At 29.7% G+C, this 21580-nt stretch overlaps 2 protein-coding genes across 3 annotated transcripts in view; one reads left to right on the top strand and one right to left on the bottom strand.

Moving 5' to 3' along the window:
- Positions 1-2212: 2212 nt before the first annotated feature.
- Positions 2213-13994, bottom strand: LOC107448479 (coiled-coil domain-containing protein 97). The gene is made up of 5 exons (XM_016063680.4): positions 13378-13994; positions 10086-10213; positions 7051-7177; positions 3765-4632; positions 2213-3635 (listed from the first exon to the last, which is right to left on the bottom strand). Exons 1-4 carry the CDS (start codon positions 13893-13895, stop codon positions 4551-4553), a joined length of 855 nt encoding a protein of 284 aa, XP_015919166.1. The 5' UTR covers positions 13896-13994; the 3' UTR covers positions 2213-3635; positions 3765-4550.
- Positions 13995-14120: 126 nt separating this feature from the next.
- LOC107448385 (protein FAM13A) overlaps positions 14121-21580 on the top strand; it is an 80423-nt gene continuing 72963 nt past the window's right edge. For both annotated transcript variants that reach the window (XR_006226228.2, XM_043051587.2), the window contains exons 1-2: positions 14121-14244; positions 19454-19770. The gene's annotated coding sequence lies outside the window, so the exon portion shown is untranslated. The remainder of the gene's footprint in view (positions 14245-19453; positions 19771-21580) is intronic.

Genomic DNA, 21580 nt, shown 5'->3' on the forward strand with positions numbered 1-21580 from the left:
ATTTAATTTTTTATAAACTTACTTTCCAAAAAAGGTTATGTTATTCTTTATTGCTATAAGATTAAGCAATTTATTTTAAAAAAATAATAATAAATGAGTAAATTTTCCATAATAATGAAATAAATATTTAGACAATCAGATTTCTATAAAATAAAAAAAGAAACAAAATGGTATTGCACGACATCTAATTGTAAAAACGTTTGTGTTTTTTAATGATACCTGCTCTTCTAATAATGTAAATAAATAAAAATACTATACACTAAATAATATTATAAAAGAAAAATTATACACTTAATTTAATTATAAATAAATAAAAATTATATGCTAAGTCCAAAAATAATAGGATGATTTGTATGAGAGCTAAAAAGCAGGATTTGTAAAAAATAAATAAATAAAATTAAAAAAAGCTTAAAGTTATGTTCTCAATATCATTTCAGCAGAAAAATTACTAGTAAGACTATAAAAAAGCTTCAAATAATTATTGATTTAATTTTTTAAGTCTTTAGGAAAGACAAGAACTTTCCTAAAGAACAAGAAAAATTGGAGAATGCACCAGTTTACTAGGAATATTCTCTGTCCAAATCACTTACTTAAAAATAAAAAAAAATTCATTAGGCTAAAGAAATTTAGCAAAATATTTAATTATGACTTTCTAATGCAACATTTTTGTAAACTCAATGCAGCCCAAACTCATTAAGACCAGGTCTCAAAAAGCTTTTTACACTCTCAGTTGATTATGATGATTTCAGAAACTATCAAGGAATTAAAATGATGAATAAAACTTTTTTAAGATAATCAGTTTTTAATGCAAAAGAGTACCTGTTTCTATAACATCACCCTATAGACAGAGAAGACAATTGCCACACAGAATAAACATGACGATAGTATATGTAGTGTAATATCCTTATAAAAACAAAATGGTGCATAAACAGCTTTTTTCAAAATCCTTTTACAAAACATCACACGAAACTTAGTTTATAAACAAAGAGGCATTAATTTTACCACTCATATAGAACTTCAATACAATCAATATCATGAAATGATCGCATTTCACCATCAACAGGCAAATAATGTAATTATTCTCTTTTCCCCATACTCACACCCTCATTAAATGTTACATCATCCATTGTCCCACTTCACTTCTTGTTTCAACAAGGAAAAGGTTACTTAAAAGCACAGGTCATCTGCAACATTTTCAAATTCATGACTTTCCATGACTCATTCCAAGAATTTTTCATAACTTAACGAAGTTACTATTTTCTCCCACAAAAACAAAACAATAAATTAAAAAAAGTATTATACAGTCAGACCTCGATATAAGGTCACCACGCATATAAGGTCACTTTTCCAAAGTCCCGGCTCACTGAATAGGAATTCTTTGTTACAGATTATCGGATATATGGTCAAGTTTTAAAAATCGTAATCGCTTATAAGGTCATTTTTATCTGAGGCGAGGGAAGTTCTTTTCTAACAAAAGCCTATTTAACTTCCTTACAAGGCAATTACCCCTCTCGAGTTCTAGGAAAATGTTGCAGCCAATGAACAAGCTACAATTTCTGAAATTGTTTCACAAGTTGAGGACAATGACAGTGACCATCAGACTGTAGCTGTAAATAGTAAGGAAGTTAAATAGTAGAAGCCTTCAATACAATAAATGTCATACGAAATTTTTTTACGAACTATGAGGGAGCTGAGGAACATTTTGAGAAGTTCCAAAGTCTAGAAAACATTGTTCGAAAAATGAAACCAAGACAGACCTGCATAAATGATTATTTTAAATAAGGTAAGATGGAATGTACGTTTGTACACTTTGAGGAAATTTGTAAGCAGCTTTATTTGAAATTAAATTTTTCTTTAAAAATCTAACTTTCTTTAATTCTTTACTAATTCTGTTAAAATTTTTTGACTTAAATATTCAATTTATGGCCGGTCGTTTTCGTTCGTATGACCCTTTTTAAAAAATCTTAATGTGTACTATTTATATGCTTAGTTACGAACTGCTAATGAATCGGTTAAAAGGTCACCCCGCTTATAAGGTCACTTTTGCGATGTCCCTTAGGGTGACCTTATATCGAGGTCTGACTGTAATAACATTCATTGAAATGATAGGTATAACCAAAAACTGTTATACTCAGCATCTTCATATTTATAGATTTTAAATTTAAGAAACACAGTAAAGAAAGACTTGAAGCAATAAAATAGCTGAAAAAAGTGAAAAAGCAAATAATTTTTCTTTATTCTTTTCTGCAGAATTACATTCTAAAGATCCTTTTCTTGTTCATCCGAAAGGAAATAAATACTCCTGATTTTTCTGTTCTCATTTCGGAATAAAAAAATTCGCCAATGACTGATTTGCTTCAGCTAGAATTTTAAATTGATAAAATAAAAAAAATAAATAATAACAAAAATTCTGAAATCACATACTTTTCTTAAAAAATAGTTAAAATCGTGACATTTCATGACAAATTTTGTTCAATACCGAAATCCATGACTTACCAGGTGCGCGGATACCCTGTAAAAGCTGACAATCATAAGGAATTTGTTTTTATAAGATGTAATACTCACTTAATCTTAAGCGGAGAAGTTTGTTTTCATGCTTGTATTAAATTATGTAATTACAGCAGAGTCCCGATTATTCACGTCTAACGAAAAATCCGAGCTAGTGAAGAAGAAAAAATCATTCCTGTTCCCAAATAATGACCGACACACTCACAAAAGGGAAGTAATGACTACATTTGATTTCATGACAATTACTACGACTGAATGTTGAAAAACAAATTTACAGTTAGCGATCACATCACTGTTCAACAGGATTTCAGTATGACAAAAAAATTCCAGGATGCGAAAACACCAACATGACAATGGTAAAGGAAGGACAGGGGTTTGTCTAGGTTTTTTTCTAGAGGTACCTATTTTGTGAATATTTGGACATAATTTGTGAACAATTAAAAATTACACTAAAACATGAACACAAAAATAGGATAAAAATACGGATTCTTACAGGATAAAGAAATAAAATTTTAAGAAAAAGTATTTTGTGAAAGTTTTTCTTGAATTTGTGAAGGCACCGCTAAACAGTAGTAAATTAGACCTTGAGTGTGTGTGATGAACAATTAGAATTTAGAGACACTCTAGAAGTGAAGAGTTACGATGTGACAGAGACCTGAGGGAAGTCCATTAGAGAATTACTTCAAAAGTAACCTCATGCAGCAGTAATACAATGTAACCCTCTATTGTAAGAAAATTTTCTTTAAATATATTTTTTAATTAAATACTGAAATTTAAAAATGTCTTTGTTTCTACTTATTTAAATTTTTTTTAACTTTACTACTTATTTAAAAGTTTTTTTTGTTTTTGATCATTCAAGTTTTTGAAATTTAAGAAAGGCTGAGTACGATCCTCCTCTGAATTATTGTTTCTCAAGATCGGGGAAATTGTCCCCGTTTGTGTTGAACAGTGGTGATTGTGAGCCCAAGTCAAAATTCCGGAAAATTTCTTGAGTAAAAGAAAAAAAGAAAAAACAGTTTAAATTGAAAACAATTTAAACAAGGTTTTTTTTCTTTTTTTCTCAATATTTCTTAGTTTATTTAAAATATATTTAAAATTTTACACATGCCTATACCATTTACACATACCTATGATGACCTGGAGAATTACAAATATGTCTTTCTTGAGTTTATGATTATCTCAACTATTTACTGATAAAAAATAAATATTAGCTTATAAAGTATCTCTCTGGCTCTCNCTATACCATTTACACATACCTATGATGACCTGGAGAATTACAAATATGTCTTTCTTGAGTTTATGATTATCTCAACTATTTACTGATAAAAAAAATATATTAATCATGAATATAAGCTTATAAAGTATCTCTCTGGCTCTCCCTTACAAACAAATAAAATAAACTGAGTTTTTAAGTTCAACCTTTAAAAATTTGATTTCCGGAAACTTCTGTGATCAATGATTTTTTTAAACGTCTGGATCTTTGATTTCCGGAAATCCGGATTTTTTCCAGCCCTGGTATTTTTTTTTATAATTCAAGCTTTTGAAATCCAAGAAAGGCTGAGTTCGATCCACCTTGAATGATCGAGATTCCTCTGAATTATTGTTTCTCGAGATCGGGGAAATTGTCCCCGTTTGTCTCGAGTGAAAATTAGTGTTAAGCGCTTTCGTCTTAACAACATTCAACTGTGATGCAAAGGCTTCAGCAAGAGATATCACACCAGTGAAGGAGGAAAACAACTGGTACAGTTGGCATATTCGTAGAAGGAATTGATTATTATTAACTTAGAGTAATTACCAATCATTTAGATAATTTACAGCATTGTTACGTTGACCTGTATCACTATGTTCACCAGAAATGGTTTTAAAAACAGCATTTCTTTTTCAGAACTTTTCTTACAGATCACTTTATAATTTTTATTTCTTTTTATCCAAGAGATACTGAGTTTATCAGCTGTTAAAAAGTCACATGGATGTTATAGTGTGTACCAAAAACTGGAAAATAAATTTAATCAGATAATATGAATCCTTCAAAATATTTTTCTTCAATCTCCGTCAAAATATTTTTCTTCTTCATCAATGTTGCGCTGATCAACTGAGTCATAATCATCATTATTGTCCACAGAACTGTAAAATAAATAAAAAGACTCTTTTAAAAAAAAAGGGAAGGGAAAACAATCATGAAGTTTAAATGTAAGATGACATGAATGTAAAGTCAAAAGGCACAAGAGTAGGTATCACAACAATGAAATGAAATGAAATCAAATAAGAAGAGCAACAATCATTTCAACGCCATTCAACACACTATTATATATATACATACACAGTAACCTATACGGCAACATTGTGAGCCCCCTATTAAGCCCATAATTATTTCCTCTGGTAGGCTACACTAATACCCGGTAATATAATACATGGTCCAATATAAATATTATGGGTCAGTATTAAGGTAAGATATCGAGCCATGTGTTAAAACAGAATATTGACTTCCAATTTCCTCATTTTAAAGCTATTAAGCACATTATTATATATTATTGAAATGTAAGAAAAGAAATAAAATAAATAAATAAAATAAGACACACAAGTAATAGGGTTCCTGCAAACGGCAACAGCACGTGATGTAAATAAAAATATTTTATAGTTAAAAAAAAAATCCTTCGAATTTTTGAAGAATTTATGTTGTCATGAATTTTTAAAAAGTTTTCCTGAATAATTTTATAAATCATTTCTTGCAGCTTTAATGAGACACAAATTGTTTGAAATGAGTTCTCCACTCCTAAAGAAGTAACTATCTTCCCATAAGATTGGATACCTCATTTAATGAATTCAAAAGAAAGTGATACTTATGAGGAAGAAGTTTATGAGGAAGATTAGGAAGAATCCAAAATATTCGATGAGATTCCAAAAGAAGTTCATAATCCCAAATAGGTGATTTGGGTTTGTTAAAAGGTATTCACTCAAGTTTATGAATATTTTCATTGAAAACAATAACACCATTACACTTTAATATTGTTGCATTAATTTTTATAGAATGGTTGAAACAGTTTCCAATGATCGACAGTTCTAATTAAAACGAATGGACTTAAATGTTCGATAATAAAAAGTTTGTTTTGTTTTTGAGGTATTGCCAACACCATCTTGCTGAAAATCAAGTAAACTTCATTAGTTAGGTATTTAATTTAAGTCACACTAGAGCTGCACAATGGGCTATTGTAATGGGATCCGAAGACATGCCATCGCAATTTTGATCCTCTGCAGGGGGAAGGTCTCCTCCATTTTGGTAGCTCTACAAACTGCACTTGAAGGTGAGTCCTACGCAGGCTGATTAAAATGGTCATCAACCCGCTTACTGACCGCAGCTAGTGATGCTTGACTTCAGAATTCTACTGAGAACTGTGACTTAGCCTTCAATCCAGTGCGGGACTCATCGTTAGGAGATACATCAGAAGAAAAAAACAAGTAGCAGGGGTCTGTTTAGAAGAAATTTGGCTTCGTTAACGGACCCTTCACAAAAGATCATTTCATAAAAACTGACCCTTCACAAAATGATTTTTCTTTTAATCGGACCCTTCACAAATTTGTTTATCTTCATTATTGTTTTGATAATCGAATAAACCCTTCCCAAGGGGAAAAAATAAAAATGGATGTAAACGAATTAAGTTTTGTCTTCGGTAGACACTTCTTTCATTATTCGTTCGAAATGAATATTCTGCGCTCAGCAGTATAGGCTAAATACCAAATATTTGTATGTTGCGTCTGTAATTTAGTAGCAGCAATTGCTATTTATTTTTGAAAATGAAATTTCTTTTAATTATAATTTTACAGTGTTGAGCATAATCTTGTATCGATTTACAATTTAAAAACTCCTTGAAAAAGTTTTTTGCAATAAGGGCCCTATTTGCACAAATTCACAAAAGCAGGACCCTGGTTGAAAGAATGTGACTTAACATTTATTTTATATTCACAAATTACAAGTCATTTTTTCACACTTTTATAAAAACGAACCTTTCACAAAATGTCTGGACAGACCTCTGAGTAGCTTAAGGAAGGATACTTATCACATTAACACTATAATGATATTTCCAAAATTAATCGAGACTTAAATTAAAAAAGAAGTGAAATGTTTTGGAATCTTTTGCAAAAAAGTACAGAAAAATCAGGAGTTTATATGCATAGTGTGCTCATGCGTAGCTTTATTTTATAAAAGTGCTTATAATTTGCCAAATGAAAAAGTAGCAATAATTTAGGAAGTGGACAAAAGTCCAAAAAATAAGTCAAAGATAGTTGGAATGAATGAAAAAAAATTAAGAACCGTTTTCTTAGATTTTGTTCATGTATTAAATTTTGGATCATAGAATTTACCATTTTGATTTTCTCTTCAATTTGTGAAAATAAACACATTCCGATGCATATTTATTTCAGCAGTTTTTGGCCCCTAAATTAGCAGAATATGTGTACATATGATTTACGGTCAATAAACGTGAAACATCTTAAATTTCTTACGCATGAAGATAGAATGACAGAATAATAAAAAAAAATTATAACCTGTAATCAAATTCCTGATCTTTTCCAGCGAGAAAGTGTTCGTACATGATGTTGGTAAATTCTCTTCTCAGCAAAGATTGTTCCTGTTTTGTAACACTTCTCGTAGGAGGAACGTCATCTTCCAACTCTAAGAAGAACATTTTACATTATTTACTTTAGCATCAGAAATTATTTTATGCAAAGAAAAGTTTTGGAATCACATAAACAAAAGAATACAGTCTATGCTCGAAGTAACAACCTCTGTGGTTCAAACAAAAACAGACATTACAATGAGAGGCCTCTACGTCACAACTACATAAAATTAGTGCAAATATTTACTTTATTTGCACTAATAAGTCCTTTGCTATAGTAAGTTCAGTATTTATTTCATAAATACTGGACTTCAGATGCTGCACTTTAAATAAAATTATAAAAATAACAAATACTCAGTTAAATTTTTTCAAATGACATATTTTAATAATGCGAATAAACTTAAGTCAGTCATTCAGTGCTTTTTCCTGATTTTGAAGTTTTACTCCAGGAGAACAGAGTCAAAAAATTGAATCACTTCTGCCTTTAATGGATTTTTAGCATCTTTGAGTGTCCAGCAATGAGTCCGAGAGAAATAGGAGCCTTTATGACGATAATATCAAGCAAATCGCCCGTGCCACAGGTCCTGGGTTCGATCCTCGGGCCAGGCAAGGTTTACTGAACCTTTCATCCCTTCAGTGGGTCAATAAATGAGTACCAAGCATGCTTGGGAACTAAACACTGGGGGTTCCGCGTTTGGCTGACCACCTAACTGGAACGTCTGCTCCTGCACCCCAGAGCCCAAGGTCAAGAAAACTGAGATGGGCACAGTAGGCCTTCTATGGGCTATCGCGCCACTGAGTTTAGTTTTTTTTTTTAGTGTAATGGACCCATTTTAATTTTGTACCCCTCAAAAATTGGGCACCTAAAATACCCCCATGGGTCATTATAATAGAAGGGTCGCATTAACACTTTCGCGACCGGAACGGCCGAGACGCCTCGTAAGCTAGACTACCGAAAACGCCCGAAGTGCCCGTGAAACGAGTTAGAGATTCTTCCCCCTTTTCGAAAAATAACACACAATGGGGAAGGTGTGGCAGTAATCGTCCTTGAAGGTAATTTACAAAAAGGGAAGAAAGCAGAGGGATTTTTCAACAAAAGTTTGTTTTATATCATTCTGCTCTTGTAAAGTTGTTTTCTCTTGTNATTTGTAAAAAAATTGAACTTTTTGATTTTTTAAAATAATATAGAAATATTGTACTTAAAATATTATTGTTAAAACAGTTCTTCAGCATTTTTTTAATTTTTATGCACAAATTTACAAACTCTTTTATGGTACAGCGCTAGAAGGAATATAATTTACAAATGAAAACTTAATTGAAATAAAGTTAATGCTGGCTAAAGCGAAAAATATTTTTTTTACCTTGAGGAGGAATTATAGTTTCTGGGGATAATATTTTTAATGGTTTCAGAGCCTTGTTAAATAATAAGAAAAGTTTCTCTTATTTCATATTGTAAATTGATATAAAATAAGACACACATTTAGGTAGAATAATATTTTAGTACTATCACCAAATTAATTTCTCCTTAATGACTGATGTTAATTTTAAATGCTGGTGTCTAAGAAATTTAAAATTTATTTTTCAATCATTTAAGTTATTGAATTATATTAGTTTCTGTTTTACAACGAAAAAAAAAGGATTTTCTTTGTGCGAGAATATTATTATCAATTTAAATGTTTTATTTAGATTTTGTATAACTGGATTACATGGAATTACATACTTATGCTTCAATATAAATAATAATATTAAAAAAAAAATGAAAACCAAAAACAAATGCAAGCATTTATTAATATTTTATAAATCTCGTTACGTTAGCGATATTCTTGCTTCAAATTATGTCTTTCTTCCCTTTGAACTCCTATTTTGGGGATATTTCCACAGGTGAATAAAGAGATGATCAGTCATTCTGTCAATGCAGAGTAAAACTGGGGGTAGGAAATTTTTGCTACTTGTTTCCCTACTTCGGGCGTTTGCGGTATTCTGGGCATGTTGTGGTTTGGAGGGCTCGGTATTTAAAGAGTTAATGGGGAGGTATCATACAAAAAGAGCAGACTCTGTATTAATAATTTTTTAGGAATAATTTTGTTTCTAAAAAAAATTCAAATCAAACTTTCCTAATTTGTTTCCTAATTTTTTTTAGTTAATTCAAAAAGCGAGTTCTGAATAAAAATAAACTGAATACTTTAGAACCAAAAAAAAAAAAATTTAAATTTATTTCTACAAATGAGACTTGGTTTATTACATATTAGTAATACTTATTTGAATATCCAAGTAAGTAATAATGATTACAGCAAAACTCATTCAAAAAATTTCCTTTTAAGGCATAAATCAATAAAGACTATTACGCTACTAGCCAGTTCTAGCATTTTTGACAGTTGTCAAACAAGTGGCAACTGTTTTCAAATATTGAAACTTTTAAACAATTTAAAAATATTGCTTAATGTTGATACTAATAAAGCTTTTATCAAAATACATTCTATTATAAGGTAAATTTCTAAATCAAAGAAAAATTTTAAGATACTAGCATAGAATAATTTATAATGCAAAGTATTTCTAAAAACTCAAAATTTATAAAGAAAAAATTTAAACTGCATATGGGGGGCATCTTTGAAGATAAAAGAAGGGATCAGGTAGTGATTGATAAACAATTTTTCGATCACTATTTGCAACATTTAGTCACTGTGGCAGGCTGTAAGAGTTAGTTTTACCCTATGTGTGATAATAAATCATTTATAAGTACAGTGTTCATTAAAAAAAAACACTAATAGGAGAAAAGTAAACATTAACAGAAGAATAGATACAAAGGGAGAAAGACAAAAGTTGAAAGCATCCTTAGTCCAAAATAAATTAAAATAAAGATAGCTTAATGTGGTTTGTGGTGGTATCAAAAGATAGATAATGATAGAACATAACACATTAAATCTTTATAATAATTACATTACATATAATTATAAATTTATTAACCAGATTCATTTTCTGATTCCTCTGTATCATCATCATCTTCTTCTTCAGCGTCATCTTCTTCCTTCTGTTCATCATACAGACGGTTCTCTACATTTCTTTCAAACTGTCCCATCAGAAAATTTGAAAACCTGCTCAAAAGAAAAAGGATGTATATAATTAAAACTTTATTTTGTGTTTTCAGACAAAAAACCTGTGTTTTATGACAAAAAACATTAGACAACAATTATTTTAAAGTACAATTAACTTGATGCAGTAACATATTGTAACTTGGTTTAATACAATAAGTGTGCCCTGATCATCTAATGTAAGTAAATCTTCGTTAAATACAATATATTTTTCAATTAAATACTAAGAATTTAAAAATTGCTTTGTTTCCATTTATTTAAATATTTCTTAGATTTTAATTTTATGATAATTCGAAATATTTTTTGCATGTTAATTGTGAAAAGTATTTTCTAAAAGTTCCATGATGTTTTAAATTTTTTTTTTCAGAACTACGTTCCATGTAGTTTTTAGTTCCATATTAAAAGATTCCTAACTTAAAAGATTCTAATCTATTTGGAAATCAAGATAGAAACTAACCTTGTATGACTCTCTACATGAGCTGGATTAGAGACTGGCATAGATGGTGGATAGAACATAAAACAAAAGTTATTCTCTAAATTCGAATGATTTAAATAATTGCCTGATCAGTTTTTATAAGGATAAAGCATCCTGATAAAAACCAAGGTTGGCAAGTTTCTGCCGAGGTGGTTAAAACCACTGGTAGAAACTTTGCATGGCAGGAACCCTTTTCTGCCACATTTGTGGCAGAAATTCAGAAACTGACATAAAAGTAAGTACTGAGATTGACATACAATGGATAATTCATAGAAAAAACAAGTAAATGTTAAACAAAGTACAATTTATTTACAAAATTATCACCATTCAAAATAAAATATTACATTGTTTGCACTGTGCAATAATCCATAACAAAACACAAGTTTTGATTCAGTTTCTAAACCTAAACAATTTCTCAATTTGCTATGTACGAACGAGAAATTTGAGAAGATTCTCTCAAGTTACAATTATAATAATTCGATAGTTGCCACGCAAATTATGTCTTGAAAAAAACTATTTGAAAATAGCTCTACTCAGTTATGTTAAGAGTTAAATGATAATAATTACTGAATTTCAGAGTTTAATATAATTAACTAAAGTCTAGTATTTATATTTATTATTACATTACTTTATTTTATATAAATATTTGATATACTGCACTCTTTATATTTAATGTAAACAAAATAATATATATTTACAAACAATGAATTAAAAAATTTGTTACAGTTACATTTTTCAGTTTACTTAAACAAAATGTCACTAAGCAATTACTAGAACTGATATAGACGTTTTTTTAGTTTCTGCCAGTTTTCACCAGTTATAACCAGTTTCTGCCACTGGCATGGCAAAAACCAGTTTCTACCGGCAAAAAGCAAACCTTGATAAAGGCAGAAAAAGAAAGCACAGGATGTGAATATTAAAGTGTCAGAAAGAGCATTTAGTTTAGAATAATGAAATGAGAAAAATATTTAGATAAAAGAATAACATGAAAAGATTATTTGAAGCTTTTTATACTACATATATTTATGGAACTACAAAAGTTCATTAAATATTATGCATTTATTTTGGAGATAATAATGTTTAATTTGTCAATTTGGCATGTGGATATTCAACATAATCATGTCCCTCATAAATCAAGTAAAAATTTTACAAATTCAGTTCTTGGGAGTTGTTAAGGTTTATAATGGAGTGCCAATAATGATGTCCCAAAGAGAAATCAAATAATTTCAGGATTTTTTTCAATGAAAAAAAAAATAGTTCTAATTTTTCAGCTGTAAAAGGCATTTTATTTCATTTTTACTTAGTAATAAAGTCTTACACCCTAAAATCAAATTCATGGCCAATAAATGATTGAAAAGTGATGAAATATTAAAGGGGAGCCTACAGTAGAAAAAAAAAAAAGAGTAACTTTATACAAGAGTCATCAAAAATAGTGTCAAGACTGACATTTTTTTTCATTTTTGCAGGGCTTCGTTATTAGAATAGAAAATTACATAACGCATTCAGACTTCATCGGAATAATTCGAGGCCTTTCTCTATTTGTATCCATTGTTATGGTGAAAAATCATTATTTAAGTCAAATCCATTAACATAAATAAAATGATAGATTTCAGTAAAGGTAAGGAATTTTTTTTTTTTTTTTTAAATTCAAAGCCATCATACTATATCTGTATCTATTGATTACCATTATTGTATGACAAATATAACATACAGGAATGATAAATTCAGTACAATATCATTTACGAATAAACTTTTATCACTTTTCCTTGTATTTCTAAAAAAAAGGTGTAACTTTTTTTCAATAAAAAGTTATAAACTCATTTCAGAAACTTATAAATAAGTTTTTGTTGGTTATAAAAATGTAAAATTTAATGCTATTTTATTACTTATTCGTATCTCATAAAAGGATAGATAAATTTTCAAAATCATTTCCGTACTTAATTAATTTAAACCAATGATTTTTATTTTGTTTAAATGCAGTGATAAAAATCATCAATTTTAATCAATCGATTTAAATCATTGACATTTGAGAGAGGAAAAAAAAAAAGGCAGTATTTTTTTAAAACTAGAAATAACAAATGTAAGATACTTTACGATAAAATGTTCCAACTGAAGTTATATAAATGTGATNTGATAAAAATCATCAATTTTAATCAATCGATTTAAATCATTGACATTTGAGAAAGAAAAAAAAAGGCAGTATTTTTTTAAAACTAGAAATAACAAATGTAAGATACTTTACAATAGAATATTCCAACTGAAGTTACATAAATGTGATATATTATATAAATGTAGAATATTTATTATATCAAGCATTATATTATAATACAGGGCTGGATTACCCATTAGGCCATGGCCTGGGGCCCCCAATGATTAAGGGCCCCCCTAAAATGGATTTTTTGAAAATAAATTTTAAAAAATTAAGACAAATAATGATTTTTTTTTAAAAATCAATTTCAAATATATATTAATAAAATACGATAATTTTTATTATATAACGTTAATCATATTTATTATTATGTTAATCATACTTATTTTATTTTAAATATGCTTTCTTAAATGAAAAGATATATAAATACTTTTATATTTGAATAAATAAAAAATATACAAGAAAAACATTTCTAATTTAAGGGCCCCAAAATTTTTAATGGCCTAGGGCCCCTCGTAAGCGTAATTCGGCTCTGGAAGTTACCTATCATTTTCGTGCAATTTCCTGTATTCTTTTATTCTTTCATTTTCTGTTAGATACTGTCCAATAAGTTGCTCGTACAAAAACGGATTACGCTTTTTCATTTCAGCATCACTGAAATAGGAACTCTCATCAACTAATTTTTTGAGTGCTTCATATCGCCGATTTCTGATACGAGCTTTGCTAGAACGAACGTTGTTATTGCTCAGAATTTCCTGAATATAAAATTTAGCTTCATAATCCTGATACGAATTAAAGTAATCAATATCTTCAACATTAACGTATTTCCAATAACGCTGCAAAAACAGAGGCATGTTGTGATGTAACACATCACTGGCAATCTCGCGCTTTTCAGCAAACGTTAAGTCACTGTCGCCAATCTGTTGACTTTTAAAAAATCCATTACTATGAGCAACACAATCCAAAATGCGTTCTTTCATTCTGGATCTACTTTCTTCATCCTCTTCCTCATTTACGGCCAATTCCATCATGGTCGAATTATTTTCGTTTTCAATATACATACTCGTGCATATATACGATCACCTCAGCTACAAAACAATGAAAACAACTAGATCAATCGAGGGGTATTTGATGTTTTCTTCAGATGCAATATTTGAATGACACCACAACGTTCAAAGATTATATCAGATATTAACTTTGGCTTTTAGCTTACAGGGAAAATATTTCAAGGTGATCAATTTGTCATCGATATCTGTTATATATCGAATCGTTTTTTTGTGCACTGAGCGGAATCGAAAACTTTTTTTCACTTCTATTTTCTGCCAGCCATATTTGTTGCTAAAATAGGAATTTTTAGGCGTAATAGTAGTGCTGAAGTTTTTGAAATATTTGAAACAAGACCGTAGTGCCGTAAGTATTTCTTATGTAATATAAATTTATTTATAAATTGCTGTCGTCAAGTTTAAGATAATTTTCTATTTGAAAACTAATTAAAGGTAGTTTCGATTTCTCCGGTTGTTTTCTTTTTTTTAGCTATCGCACATAGTTTTGTTTATTTACTATTGATGTAATCTGTATTTTCTTCTCATTAAATTTATGGATATTCTTCTCAAATTATATCGGCTATCATCAGTTTATGATATTCTGAAGTATTCATATATTTTTCGCGCCCTATGCTAGTATATATTACTTGAAAAATATAGGTGCGGTATATGGTGTTGATATTGGATTCTAATTTAATGCAATCTCATAAAAACTAAAGTAAATTTTAAAAAAATTCACGGAATTTAGTTTTGTGTTTTGTACAGCATTGAGAAATACTCTGATAGCTATTCCTGCCGTAATATCTTGTTTGTTTTTTAATTTTTAACTAGTTAGTATACTTTTAAACGTTCGTGAAATATCAGATTTCTGTGTGCAATTATCCGAGAGGAATATTTTGATGAACGATGTTTAGAATTATTTATTTGTAGATGATGCTACGGATTTTAAATGTACAATAGAATAATATTAATAAAGTATGGTATATTTATTTATTAACATTTAAATTTAACAAAAGCCTACAGTAGTGTATTTTTTTAACTATAACCTCTTAAGTCACGGGTTTTTCTTAAAGCAATATTTCCATATCGTGATCTGTTGTCCCCACTAAATCACCAAGGTGCCAAAAAGATTTTAAGCTCGCAATTTTTTAAAAAAAAAAATAATTAAATAAAAACATGTAGATGTTTGACTAGGGTGACTATGAGTTATACCTTTTAAGTTGTCCCTTTCTGTGATGTTTTTTTTTTTTTAAATTTTCTTTTCTCTCGGGCAGCTGCCCGGAAGTTGTCATGACTTTGCGATTATTTTGCCACAGATCACGATACAGAAATCTTCCCTCGGGAAAACTGCTGAAATATGATTAAAATTTTTCTTACTGCAGAAAATAAATATACGGGTATAGTGTAAGTTATTTTTTTAAATTTCTGTTGTGGAGGTGACTAAGGAGCCAGGGACGGTGAAAAGTTATTAAAAAAAATTACTGTGCAAACAAAGTTTAAACAATTTGATTGCAGGTTTACTTTTAATTTCAAAATATTAAAATCAAATTATATTAACTCGAGAGAATATAATTTTCATCACTGAAACTTTCTGATAAATTGGCATATTTTAAATTTTTAGAATCACTGATTATCTGATAACTTTTTCAAATCAAGTTACAAAAACACTTAATAAGAATTATTTATCATTAAATGTTTACTTTAATGATATTTAATGCAGTAAAAATGGCACACAAAACAATTGCTTTATAACGAAGAATTCTTAACAAACTTATAGATAATCATCATGCTTTTTTTTAAAAATCTTTTTTTAATTTTTCACAATAATTAATTTATTCAAAAAGAAAAGAAATACACATACATATATATACAATGTTTTCATCATAGAAAAAAAATGGGTGAGAATTTCTCACCCTTTCTTAAAAATAGGGTGAGATTTCAAAAAGTTAAGTGAGATTTTTAAAAACTAAAATAACACTAACTCTTGAAAAGAAAAATCATTCCTTTAATTATAATACATTTTTAATGTCTTCTATTTTTTAAAGCATTGAATATTTTTGGTGCATCATCATAGAAGATTTTGCCTTTACAAGGTATTTGTCCATCTGACATTAGTGCATAAAAAATTTGAACAGAACGTCTTACATGAAGAAACCTTACCTACGGTAAACACGTGGTAGCAGAGAAATGTGTTCTGTTCGAAAAGATTTTGAACAATACTGGTAAATAGGGAAGCTAGATAACGGGGCAGATGTTGAAAATAATGAAAGATCCAGGAAGAAAAGTGAAATGGATTTTATTCTAAATGGCGTAATGCGATAAATTCACGAATTTTGAAATTGATTTATAGAATGCTTGAATTTCTCGCGGTAATAATTTTTTAATGCGAGAAAAGAAAAAAATATGTGAGGCTCTCACGCTGTAATGAAAACACTGATATATATGTGTGTGTATTTTATAAAACATACAAATGTATATATGTACATATTATTTTTGAGCAAAAAGCAAAAATTAAAACACATTCATTATAGTATAAAATTCAATATTTTTTCAGATAATTCTATTTCTGGAATTATTAAAGATTTTAAGAATTACTTAAGAATTAAGAAAACCTTTTCCTATTGGTTTATTCCTAAAAAAACCCACCTAAGCTAAAAGGAATTTAAAACAAAATAAATTCCAAACAGTAAGCTGTTTAAAAACTCACATTTTCCTCAAGTTTTCAAATTTTTCAGGGTGCAATAACATATTATACAATGCAATAACATCAGGGTGCAATAACATATTCTACAATGCAATAACATCAGGGTGTAATAACATATTAAGATATCGGGATTTTAAATACCTCACACAAATGCATGTTGCCAACTACCAAAATGATGGAGAAAAAAACTTATATTTATGATGAAATATGCGCAGATAATTTGTATCAAATAGTGATTATTTAAATTCATGATTAGAAATTAGTGCGTCATATTAACATCGTAGTTAAAGTAACGGGTTTCCTAGAAATCACAAAAAAAAGCATCGCAATAATTGCAACAAAAAAAAAAAAATTATTCAATTTATGATGAAATTAGCAGGAGTAAACTGTGCCAATAAGTAATTAAAATTCGCAGGTTGTAACTAAAATCAGAATTTTTTTAACTGCAAAAAAGCATCGCAGAAACTTCTGAAAAAATGATTGGAAAACTACTTGGATTAACAGTGCAAACAGCACAAATTAAGTGCAATAAAAAGTTATTGATTAAATGCGCAATTTATAACTCACGAGTCGTGTAACCGGATAACTCATTTTTCCGGTTTTCTGAATTGCTACAAAAAGCCGTTTTTTTATTGTTAAACCCAACTATAAAAAGAAGAAATATTTGGAAATAATCTTAAAAAGAAGAGAAAACAATGAAGTAATACACTAATGATTATTTTCAAAATGATGGTAAGGTAAACTTTTTTCAAAAAAGAAAGAAAAATCTTCTTTTTTTTTTAAATGGTGGGAAAATTTATCGAATTTCTTTACGGGTTTTTGGTATTCCGGTTTTCTGATTTCCGGGTGACGAGTTCTGTACTGCAGTAAAAGAAATTATAAATTCTAAGTAAAACAGTTTTTTGTTCTTTTATTATTTTTTATTTTGCTCAGTATAATTCTATTAAAATTATTTGGAATTGAAGGAGCTGTTGAATTAAATGACTTTCAATCCTATAAGAAATGTTAACAATTGGGTATAATATTAAAAAAAACACAACTACTTCCACTTAGTAGGAATAACATTTACCATGATGCAATGCTAAATTCTATGCCACTATCCACATAAATGCCACTATCCACATAAATCAATTATTAATCAAAAATCGAATATCAATTACTTTTCTTTATAATGCAATAAAATCTGGCGAGCAGCTATTTAAACGATCAAACACTTCGTTTGCTTATTTGTGTCTTGAAGTTAGGCTCGCAGAAAATGCCGTTCATGGGTTAAATTTAGTAGGAATAACACAACCTGTGACGTAGGCTATAGCAGTGTTCCCCAACCCCCGGTCCGCGGACCGATACCGGTCCGTGGATCAAATGGTACCGGGCCGCACATTTCATTGAAACTGAATTTAAATTCCTAGGTTTATACCAAAAATTAAAAATATTTGTGTTCCATTATTTTATTTATTTAAAAAAAGGGCTTCCGAAGGTAGTGACATAAATTTTTTAACGTTTTAAAACGATTACCCCCAGATGGAACCATCTCATTGCAAAGAAACAAGCTCAGGGTTCCCATAAATTTATTGTTCTAGTAAATTAAAATGTTGTCCCGCAGTGGACTGATCGTCAAGACACGGTTCTCATCAGATCACCGAAGTCAAGCATCACTGGCTGCGGTCAGTGTGCGGGTGGGTGACCCACGGGTCTGGGATTCTGTTTATNGCGACCATCCATCGAAGTAGGCGTGTTCAGATCGAAGTGGGCGTTACTGTCGAGGAAGCTGTGTTCGTATCAAAGTAGGAGTTTCGGTCAAGGTAGGCATGTTCACGTCACGTCCAAAGCATTCTACTGTGTCAACCTTCATCTATGAAAAGGTACCCCTTCCAGTGTTTTCATTACAGAAAAAAATGGAAGAGAATTTCTCACCCTTTCTCAAAAACAGGGTGAGATTTCAAAAAGTTAAGTGAGATTTCTAAAAATTAAAAAGACATGAATTGACTTAAAAAAAATTATTTCTTTAATTATAATACATTTTTAACATCTTCTAATTAAATATTTTTACTACATCATCATATAGAAAATGTTCTATATCTAATTTTTCATCAGCTATTATATTTATTTGGTTGAAAAATATCCGTATTTGTTTCGTTTTGACCGTTTCTGCCGACATTTGTTTCATTTTCATTTGTCCGTTACAGAGAAGATGTCGCCTTAACAAGGTATTTCTCCATCTTACATTCATGCACAAAAAATGCAAATGTCTTATGTGAAGAAACTTTACCTACGGTGAACACATGGTTGCAGAGAAATGTGTTCTGAAAGGAGTTCTGTGGTTCAAGCAAAAAATATGGTTCGAGGGGGTGGTGTTCGCACAGGTTCTAAACAATACTGGTAAATAGGGAAGCTAGATAACAAGGACCGATGTTCAAAATAATGAAAGATCAAGGAAGAAAAGTGAAACAGATTTTATTCAAAATGGCAAAAGACGAAATTTTTTCCAAAATTCGCGCATTTTGAAATTTATTAATTGAGCTCGCGCTGTAGTGAAAACACTGCCTTTCATAGAATCAAGTTAACATAATTCCATGTTCAACACATGTCTTCTACAGCTAAAATTCTGGTGAGGGAGACTTAATACTGCTCTCCCGGCTTCCCGCGAAACAGCAGAGAATCAACTAGTGGTATCTGTTCTGTAGCGTATCTACCACTACAAAAATATAATTCGAATTCACTAGTATATAAGACATGTTAACTCGATTCTATGCTGGGGTCATGGATGAAGGTTGACATTGTCGATATCTACCTTTCCCACAATACTTTTTTCTAACCATTAAGAGCTTTTGAATGATGTTCTAACAGTCTTTTTTTTTTTATTGTGTTTCAGTTTCACTACCTTTGCAGTTAAGTGTCAGGGGGAGGAGGAGAGTAGAAGAGGCAGCCTTTAAAGTTGCCTTTTGTCAAGTTGTGGCAGATTAGCCACAACTAGCTGTGAAGAATTTCAACAAGAGGTGCGAATGCTATCACTGCGGCTGGTGTCTTGTCGTTTTCTAAAGCAGCCTTAGACCCCCCCAAAATGTTTGTTGCTCATAATCACTAAATATACATCATTCATTATATAGCTTGGATTTCTCTCTCTCTTGCATTCATTGTTTTTGCATTCACTAGCCTTGTTGTCTGTATTTAGTTTCATAGTCATCTAAGGTAAGTGCTTTTTCTTATTATGAGTTGTTACATAGAAATAATTGGGGAAAGCTAAAAATAAACATAAAGCATTTGCGTAATTTTATTTAATAATGTATTTTAAGAATGAAACAGGGTGCTTAGCGCTTTTAAAAAGTGCTTAAAGGTGCTTATTTTCGTATTTTAAAGGGCCCTTAAAGGTGCTTTTTTCATTGGGTGTTGTTAAAAAGTGCTTCATTTTTCCTTTTTTAAAATGCAGGGCTGATAGTGCACCGGAAAAAATCCGGATTTTTCGCTATCGGTTATCCGGAAGTTTCCGGAGATCGAAAGACGTTTCCAAAAATCATTGATCACAGAAAATTCCGGAAATCAAATTTTCAAAGGTGGAACTTAAAAACACAGTTCATTTTATTTGTTTGTAATGGAGAGCCAGATACTTTATAAGCTTGTATTCATGATTAATATTCATTTTTTAACAGTAAATAGTTATTATAATCATAAACTGAAGAAAGAAAGACATATTTGTAAATTTTAATTACTTCTCCAGGTCATTATAGGTATGTGTAAACATGTTTTAAGTAAGAAATATTGAGAAAAAAGGAAGAAAAAAATCTTGTTTAAATTTTTTTCAATTTAAACTGTTTTTTCTTTTTTAACTCTGGAAATTTTCCGGAATTTTGACGTGAGCTCACAATTACCCCTGAAAATGGGATTTTTCCTTTACCTTGTTGATTTTCGCTATGAGTTCACTGCTTACATTGTTCTATTCAATGTTTTCTCAATTAATTCAAATCCCAATCTATTTCCGCGTATTGTCAGTCCGTAGCGTATGAAAATGCCATTCGTTTTACACGATTCAAAATTTCATGATTTTTGACAATTGCCACAATGCCTTTTTTTTTACATGACGGTTAAAACAAGCTAAAACTGTCAATTGTCAAAAACTTTCCAACCCTGCCTAATTAATGATATTTTTTTGAAGTGCTTAAAAATATTTTTTGAGTGCTTGAAAAGTGCTTAAAAGGTGCTTATTTTTTGTTGAATAATTTGGCTACGCACCCTGTCTGAAGTACGCAGTATCGTTTGCGCTTCGCGCAGTGTTTCATGTTATTACTAAATCAGAATTTATTAAGAATTATTATTAGAATTATTACTAAATTAAGAATTTAAAAAGTTTGGCACCTTTAATTTTTGTGTTATGCTTGGTAAAACTTTTAACTAATACTTACGTGATTATGAAATGATTTTAACTAATTAAATTTGTTCACTTAGATTTCAAATTTCGCAATTTAATATATCTTATTTTGTTAAAATCACATGAATTCCATTTTTTCAAGTATTTCATCCTTTAATTTTTCTTGCATTCTATTTACAATAATTCTTTTTTTTTAAATGGTATAACTAACCAACCAGAGATTTCGCTTACGGGTTGCAATTACACCAAGAATAGAATTACTAAAAAATTATTAAAAAATCTGTGAAAACTTGGAATAGAAAATATCTCTCATGGCATGCTAAGTTTCTAAATCACCCATTGAAAAAAATTTTCCAATTCACGCATTGAAATTTTTTTTTTAACTCACGCATTTTCTAATTGACACATTTCTTGCGTTAATTTACACATTGAAAAAAAATTTGCACGATTAGTATGCAGTGCGACCAGAGTCGTATATCTCTTTTATTTTTTCAGCCAAATATATGTAAATATTAAAATATAAATTATTAGTTAAGTTTACTATTTTTTACTAGCCGCAGAGTTAGGAAAATGAGCAAGTTATTCTCTCTTAATGCAGGTGTTTGATTAGTAGTTTTGATTGTGTCAAAATGGTTA

Source organism: Parasteatoda tepidariorum, chromosome 10 (assembly GCF_043381705.1).
Source record: "Parasteatoda tepidariorum isolate YZ-2023 chromosome 10, CAS_Ptep_4.0, whole genome shotgun sequence".
NCBI lineage: Eukaryota > Metazoa > Arthropoda > Arachnida > Araneae > Theridiidae > Parasteatoda > Parasteatoda tepidariorum.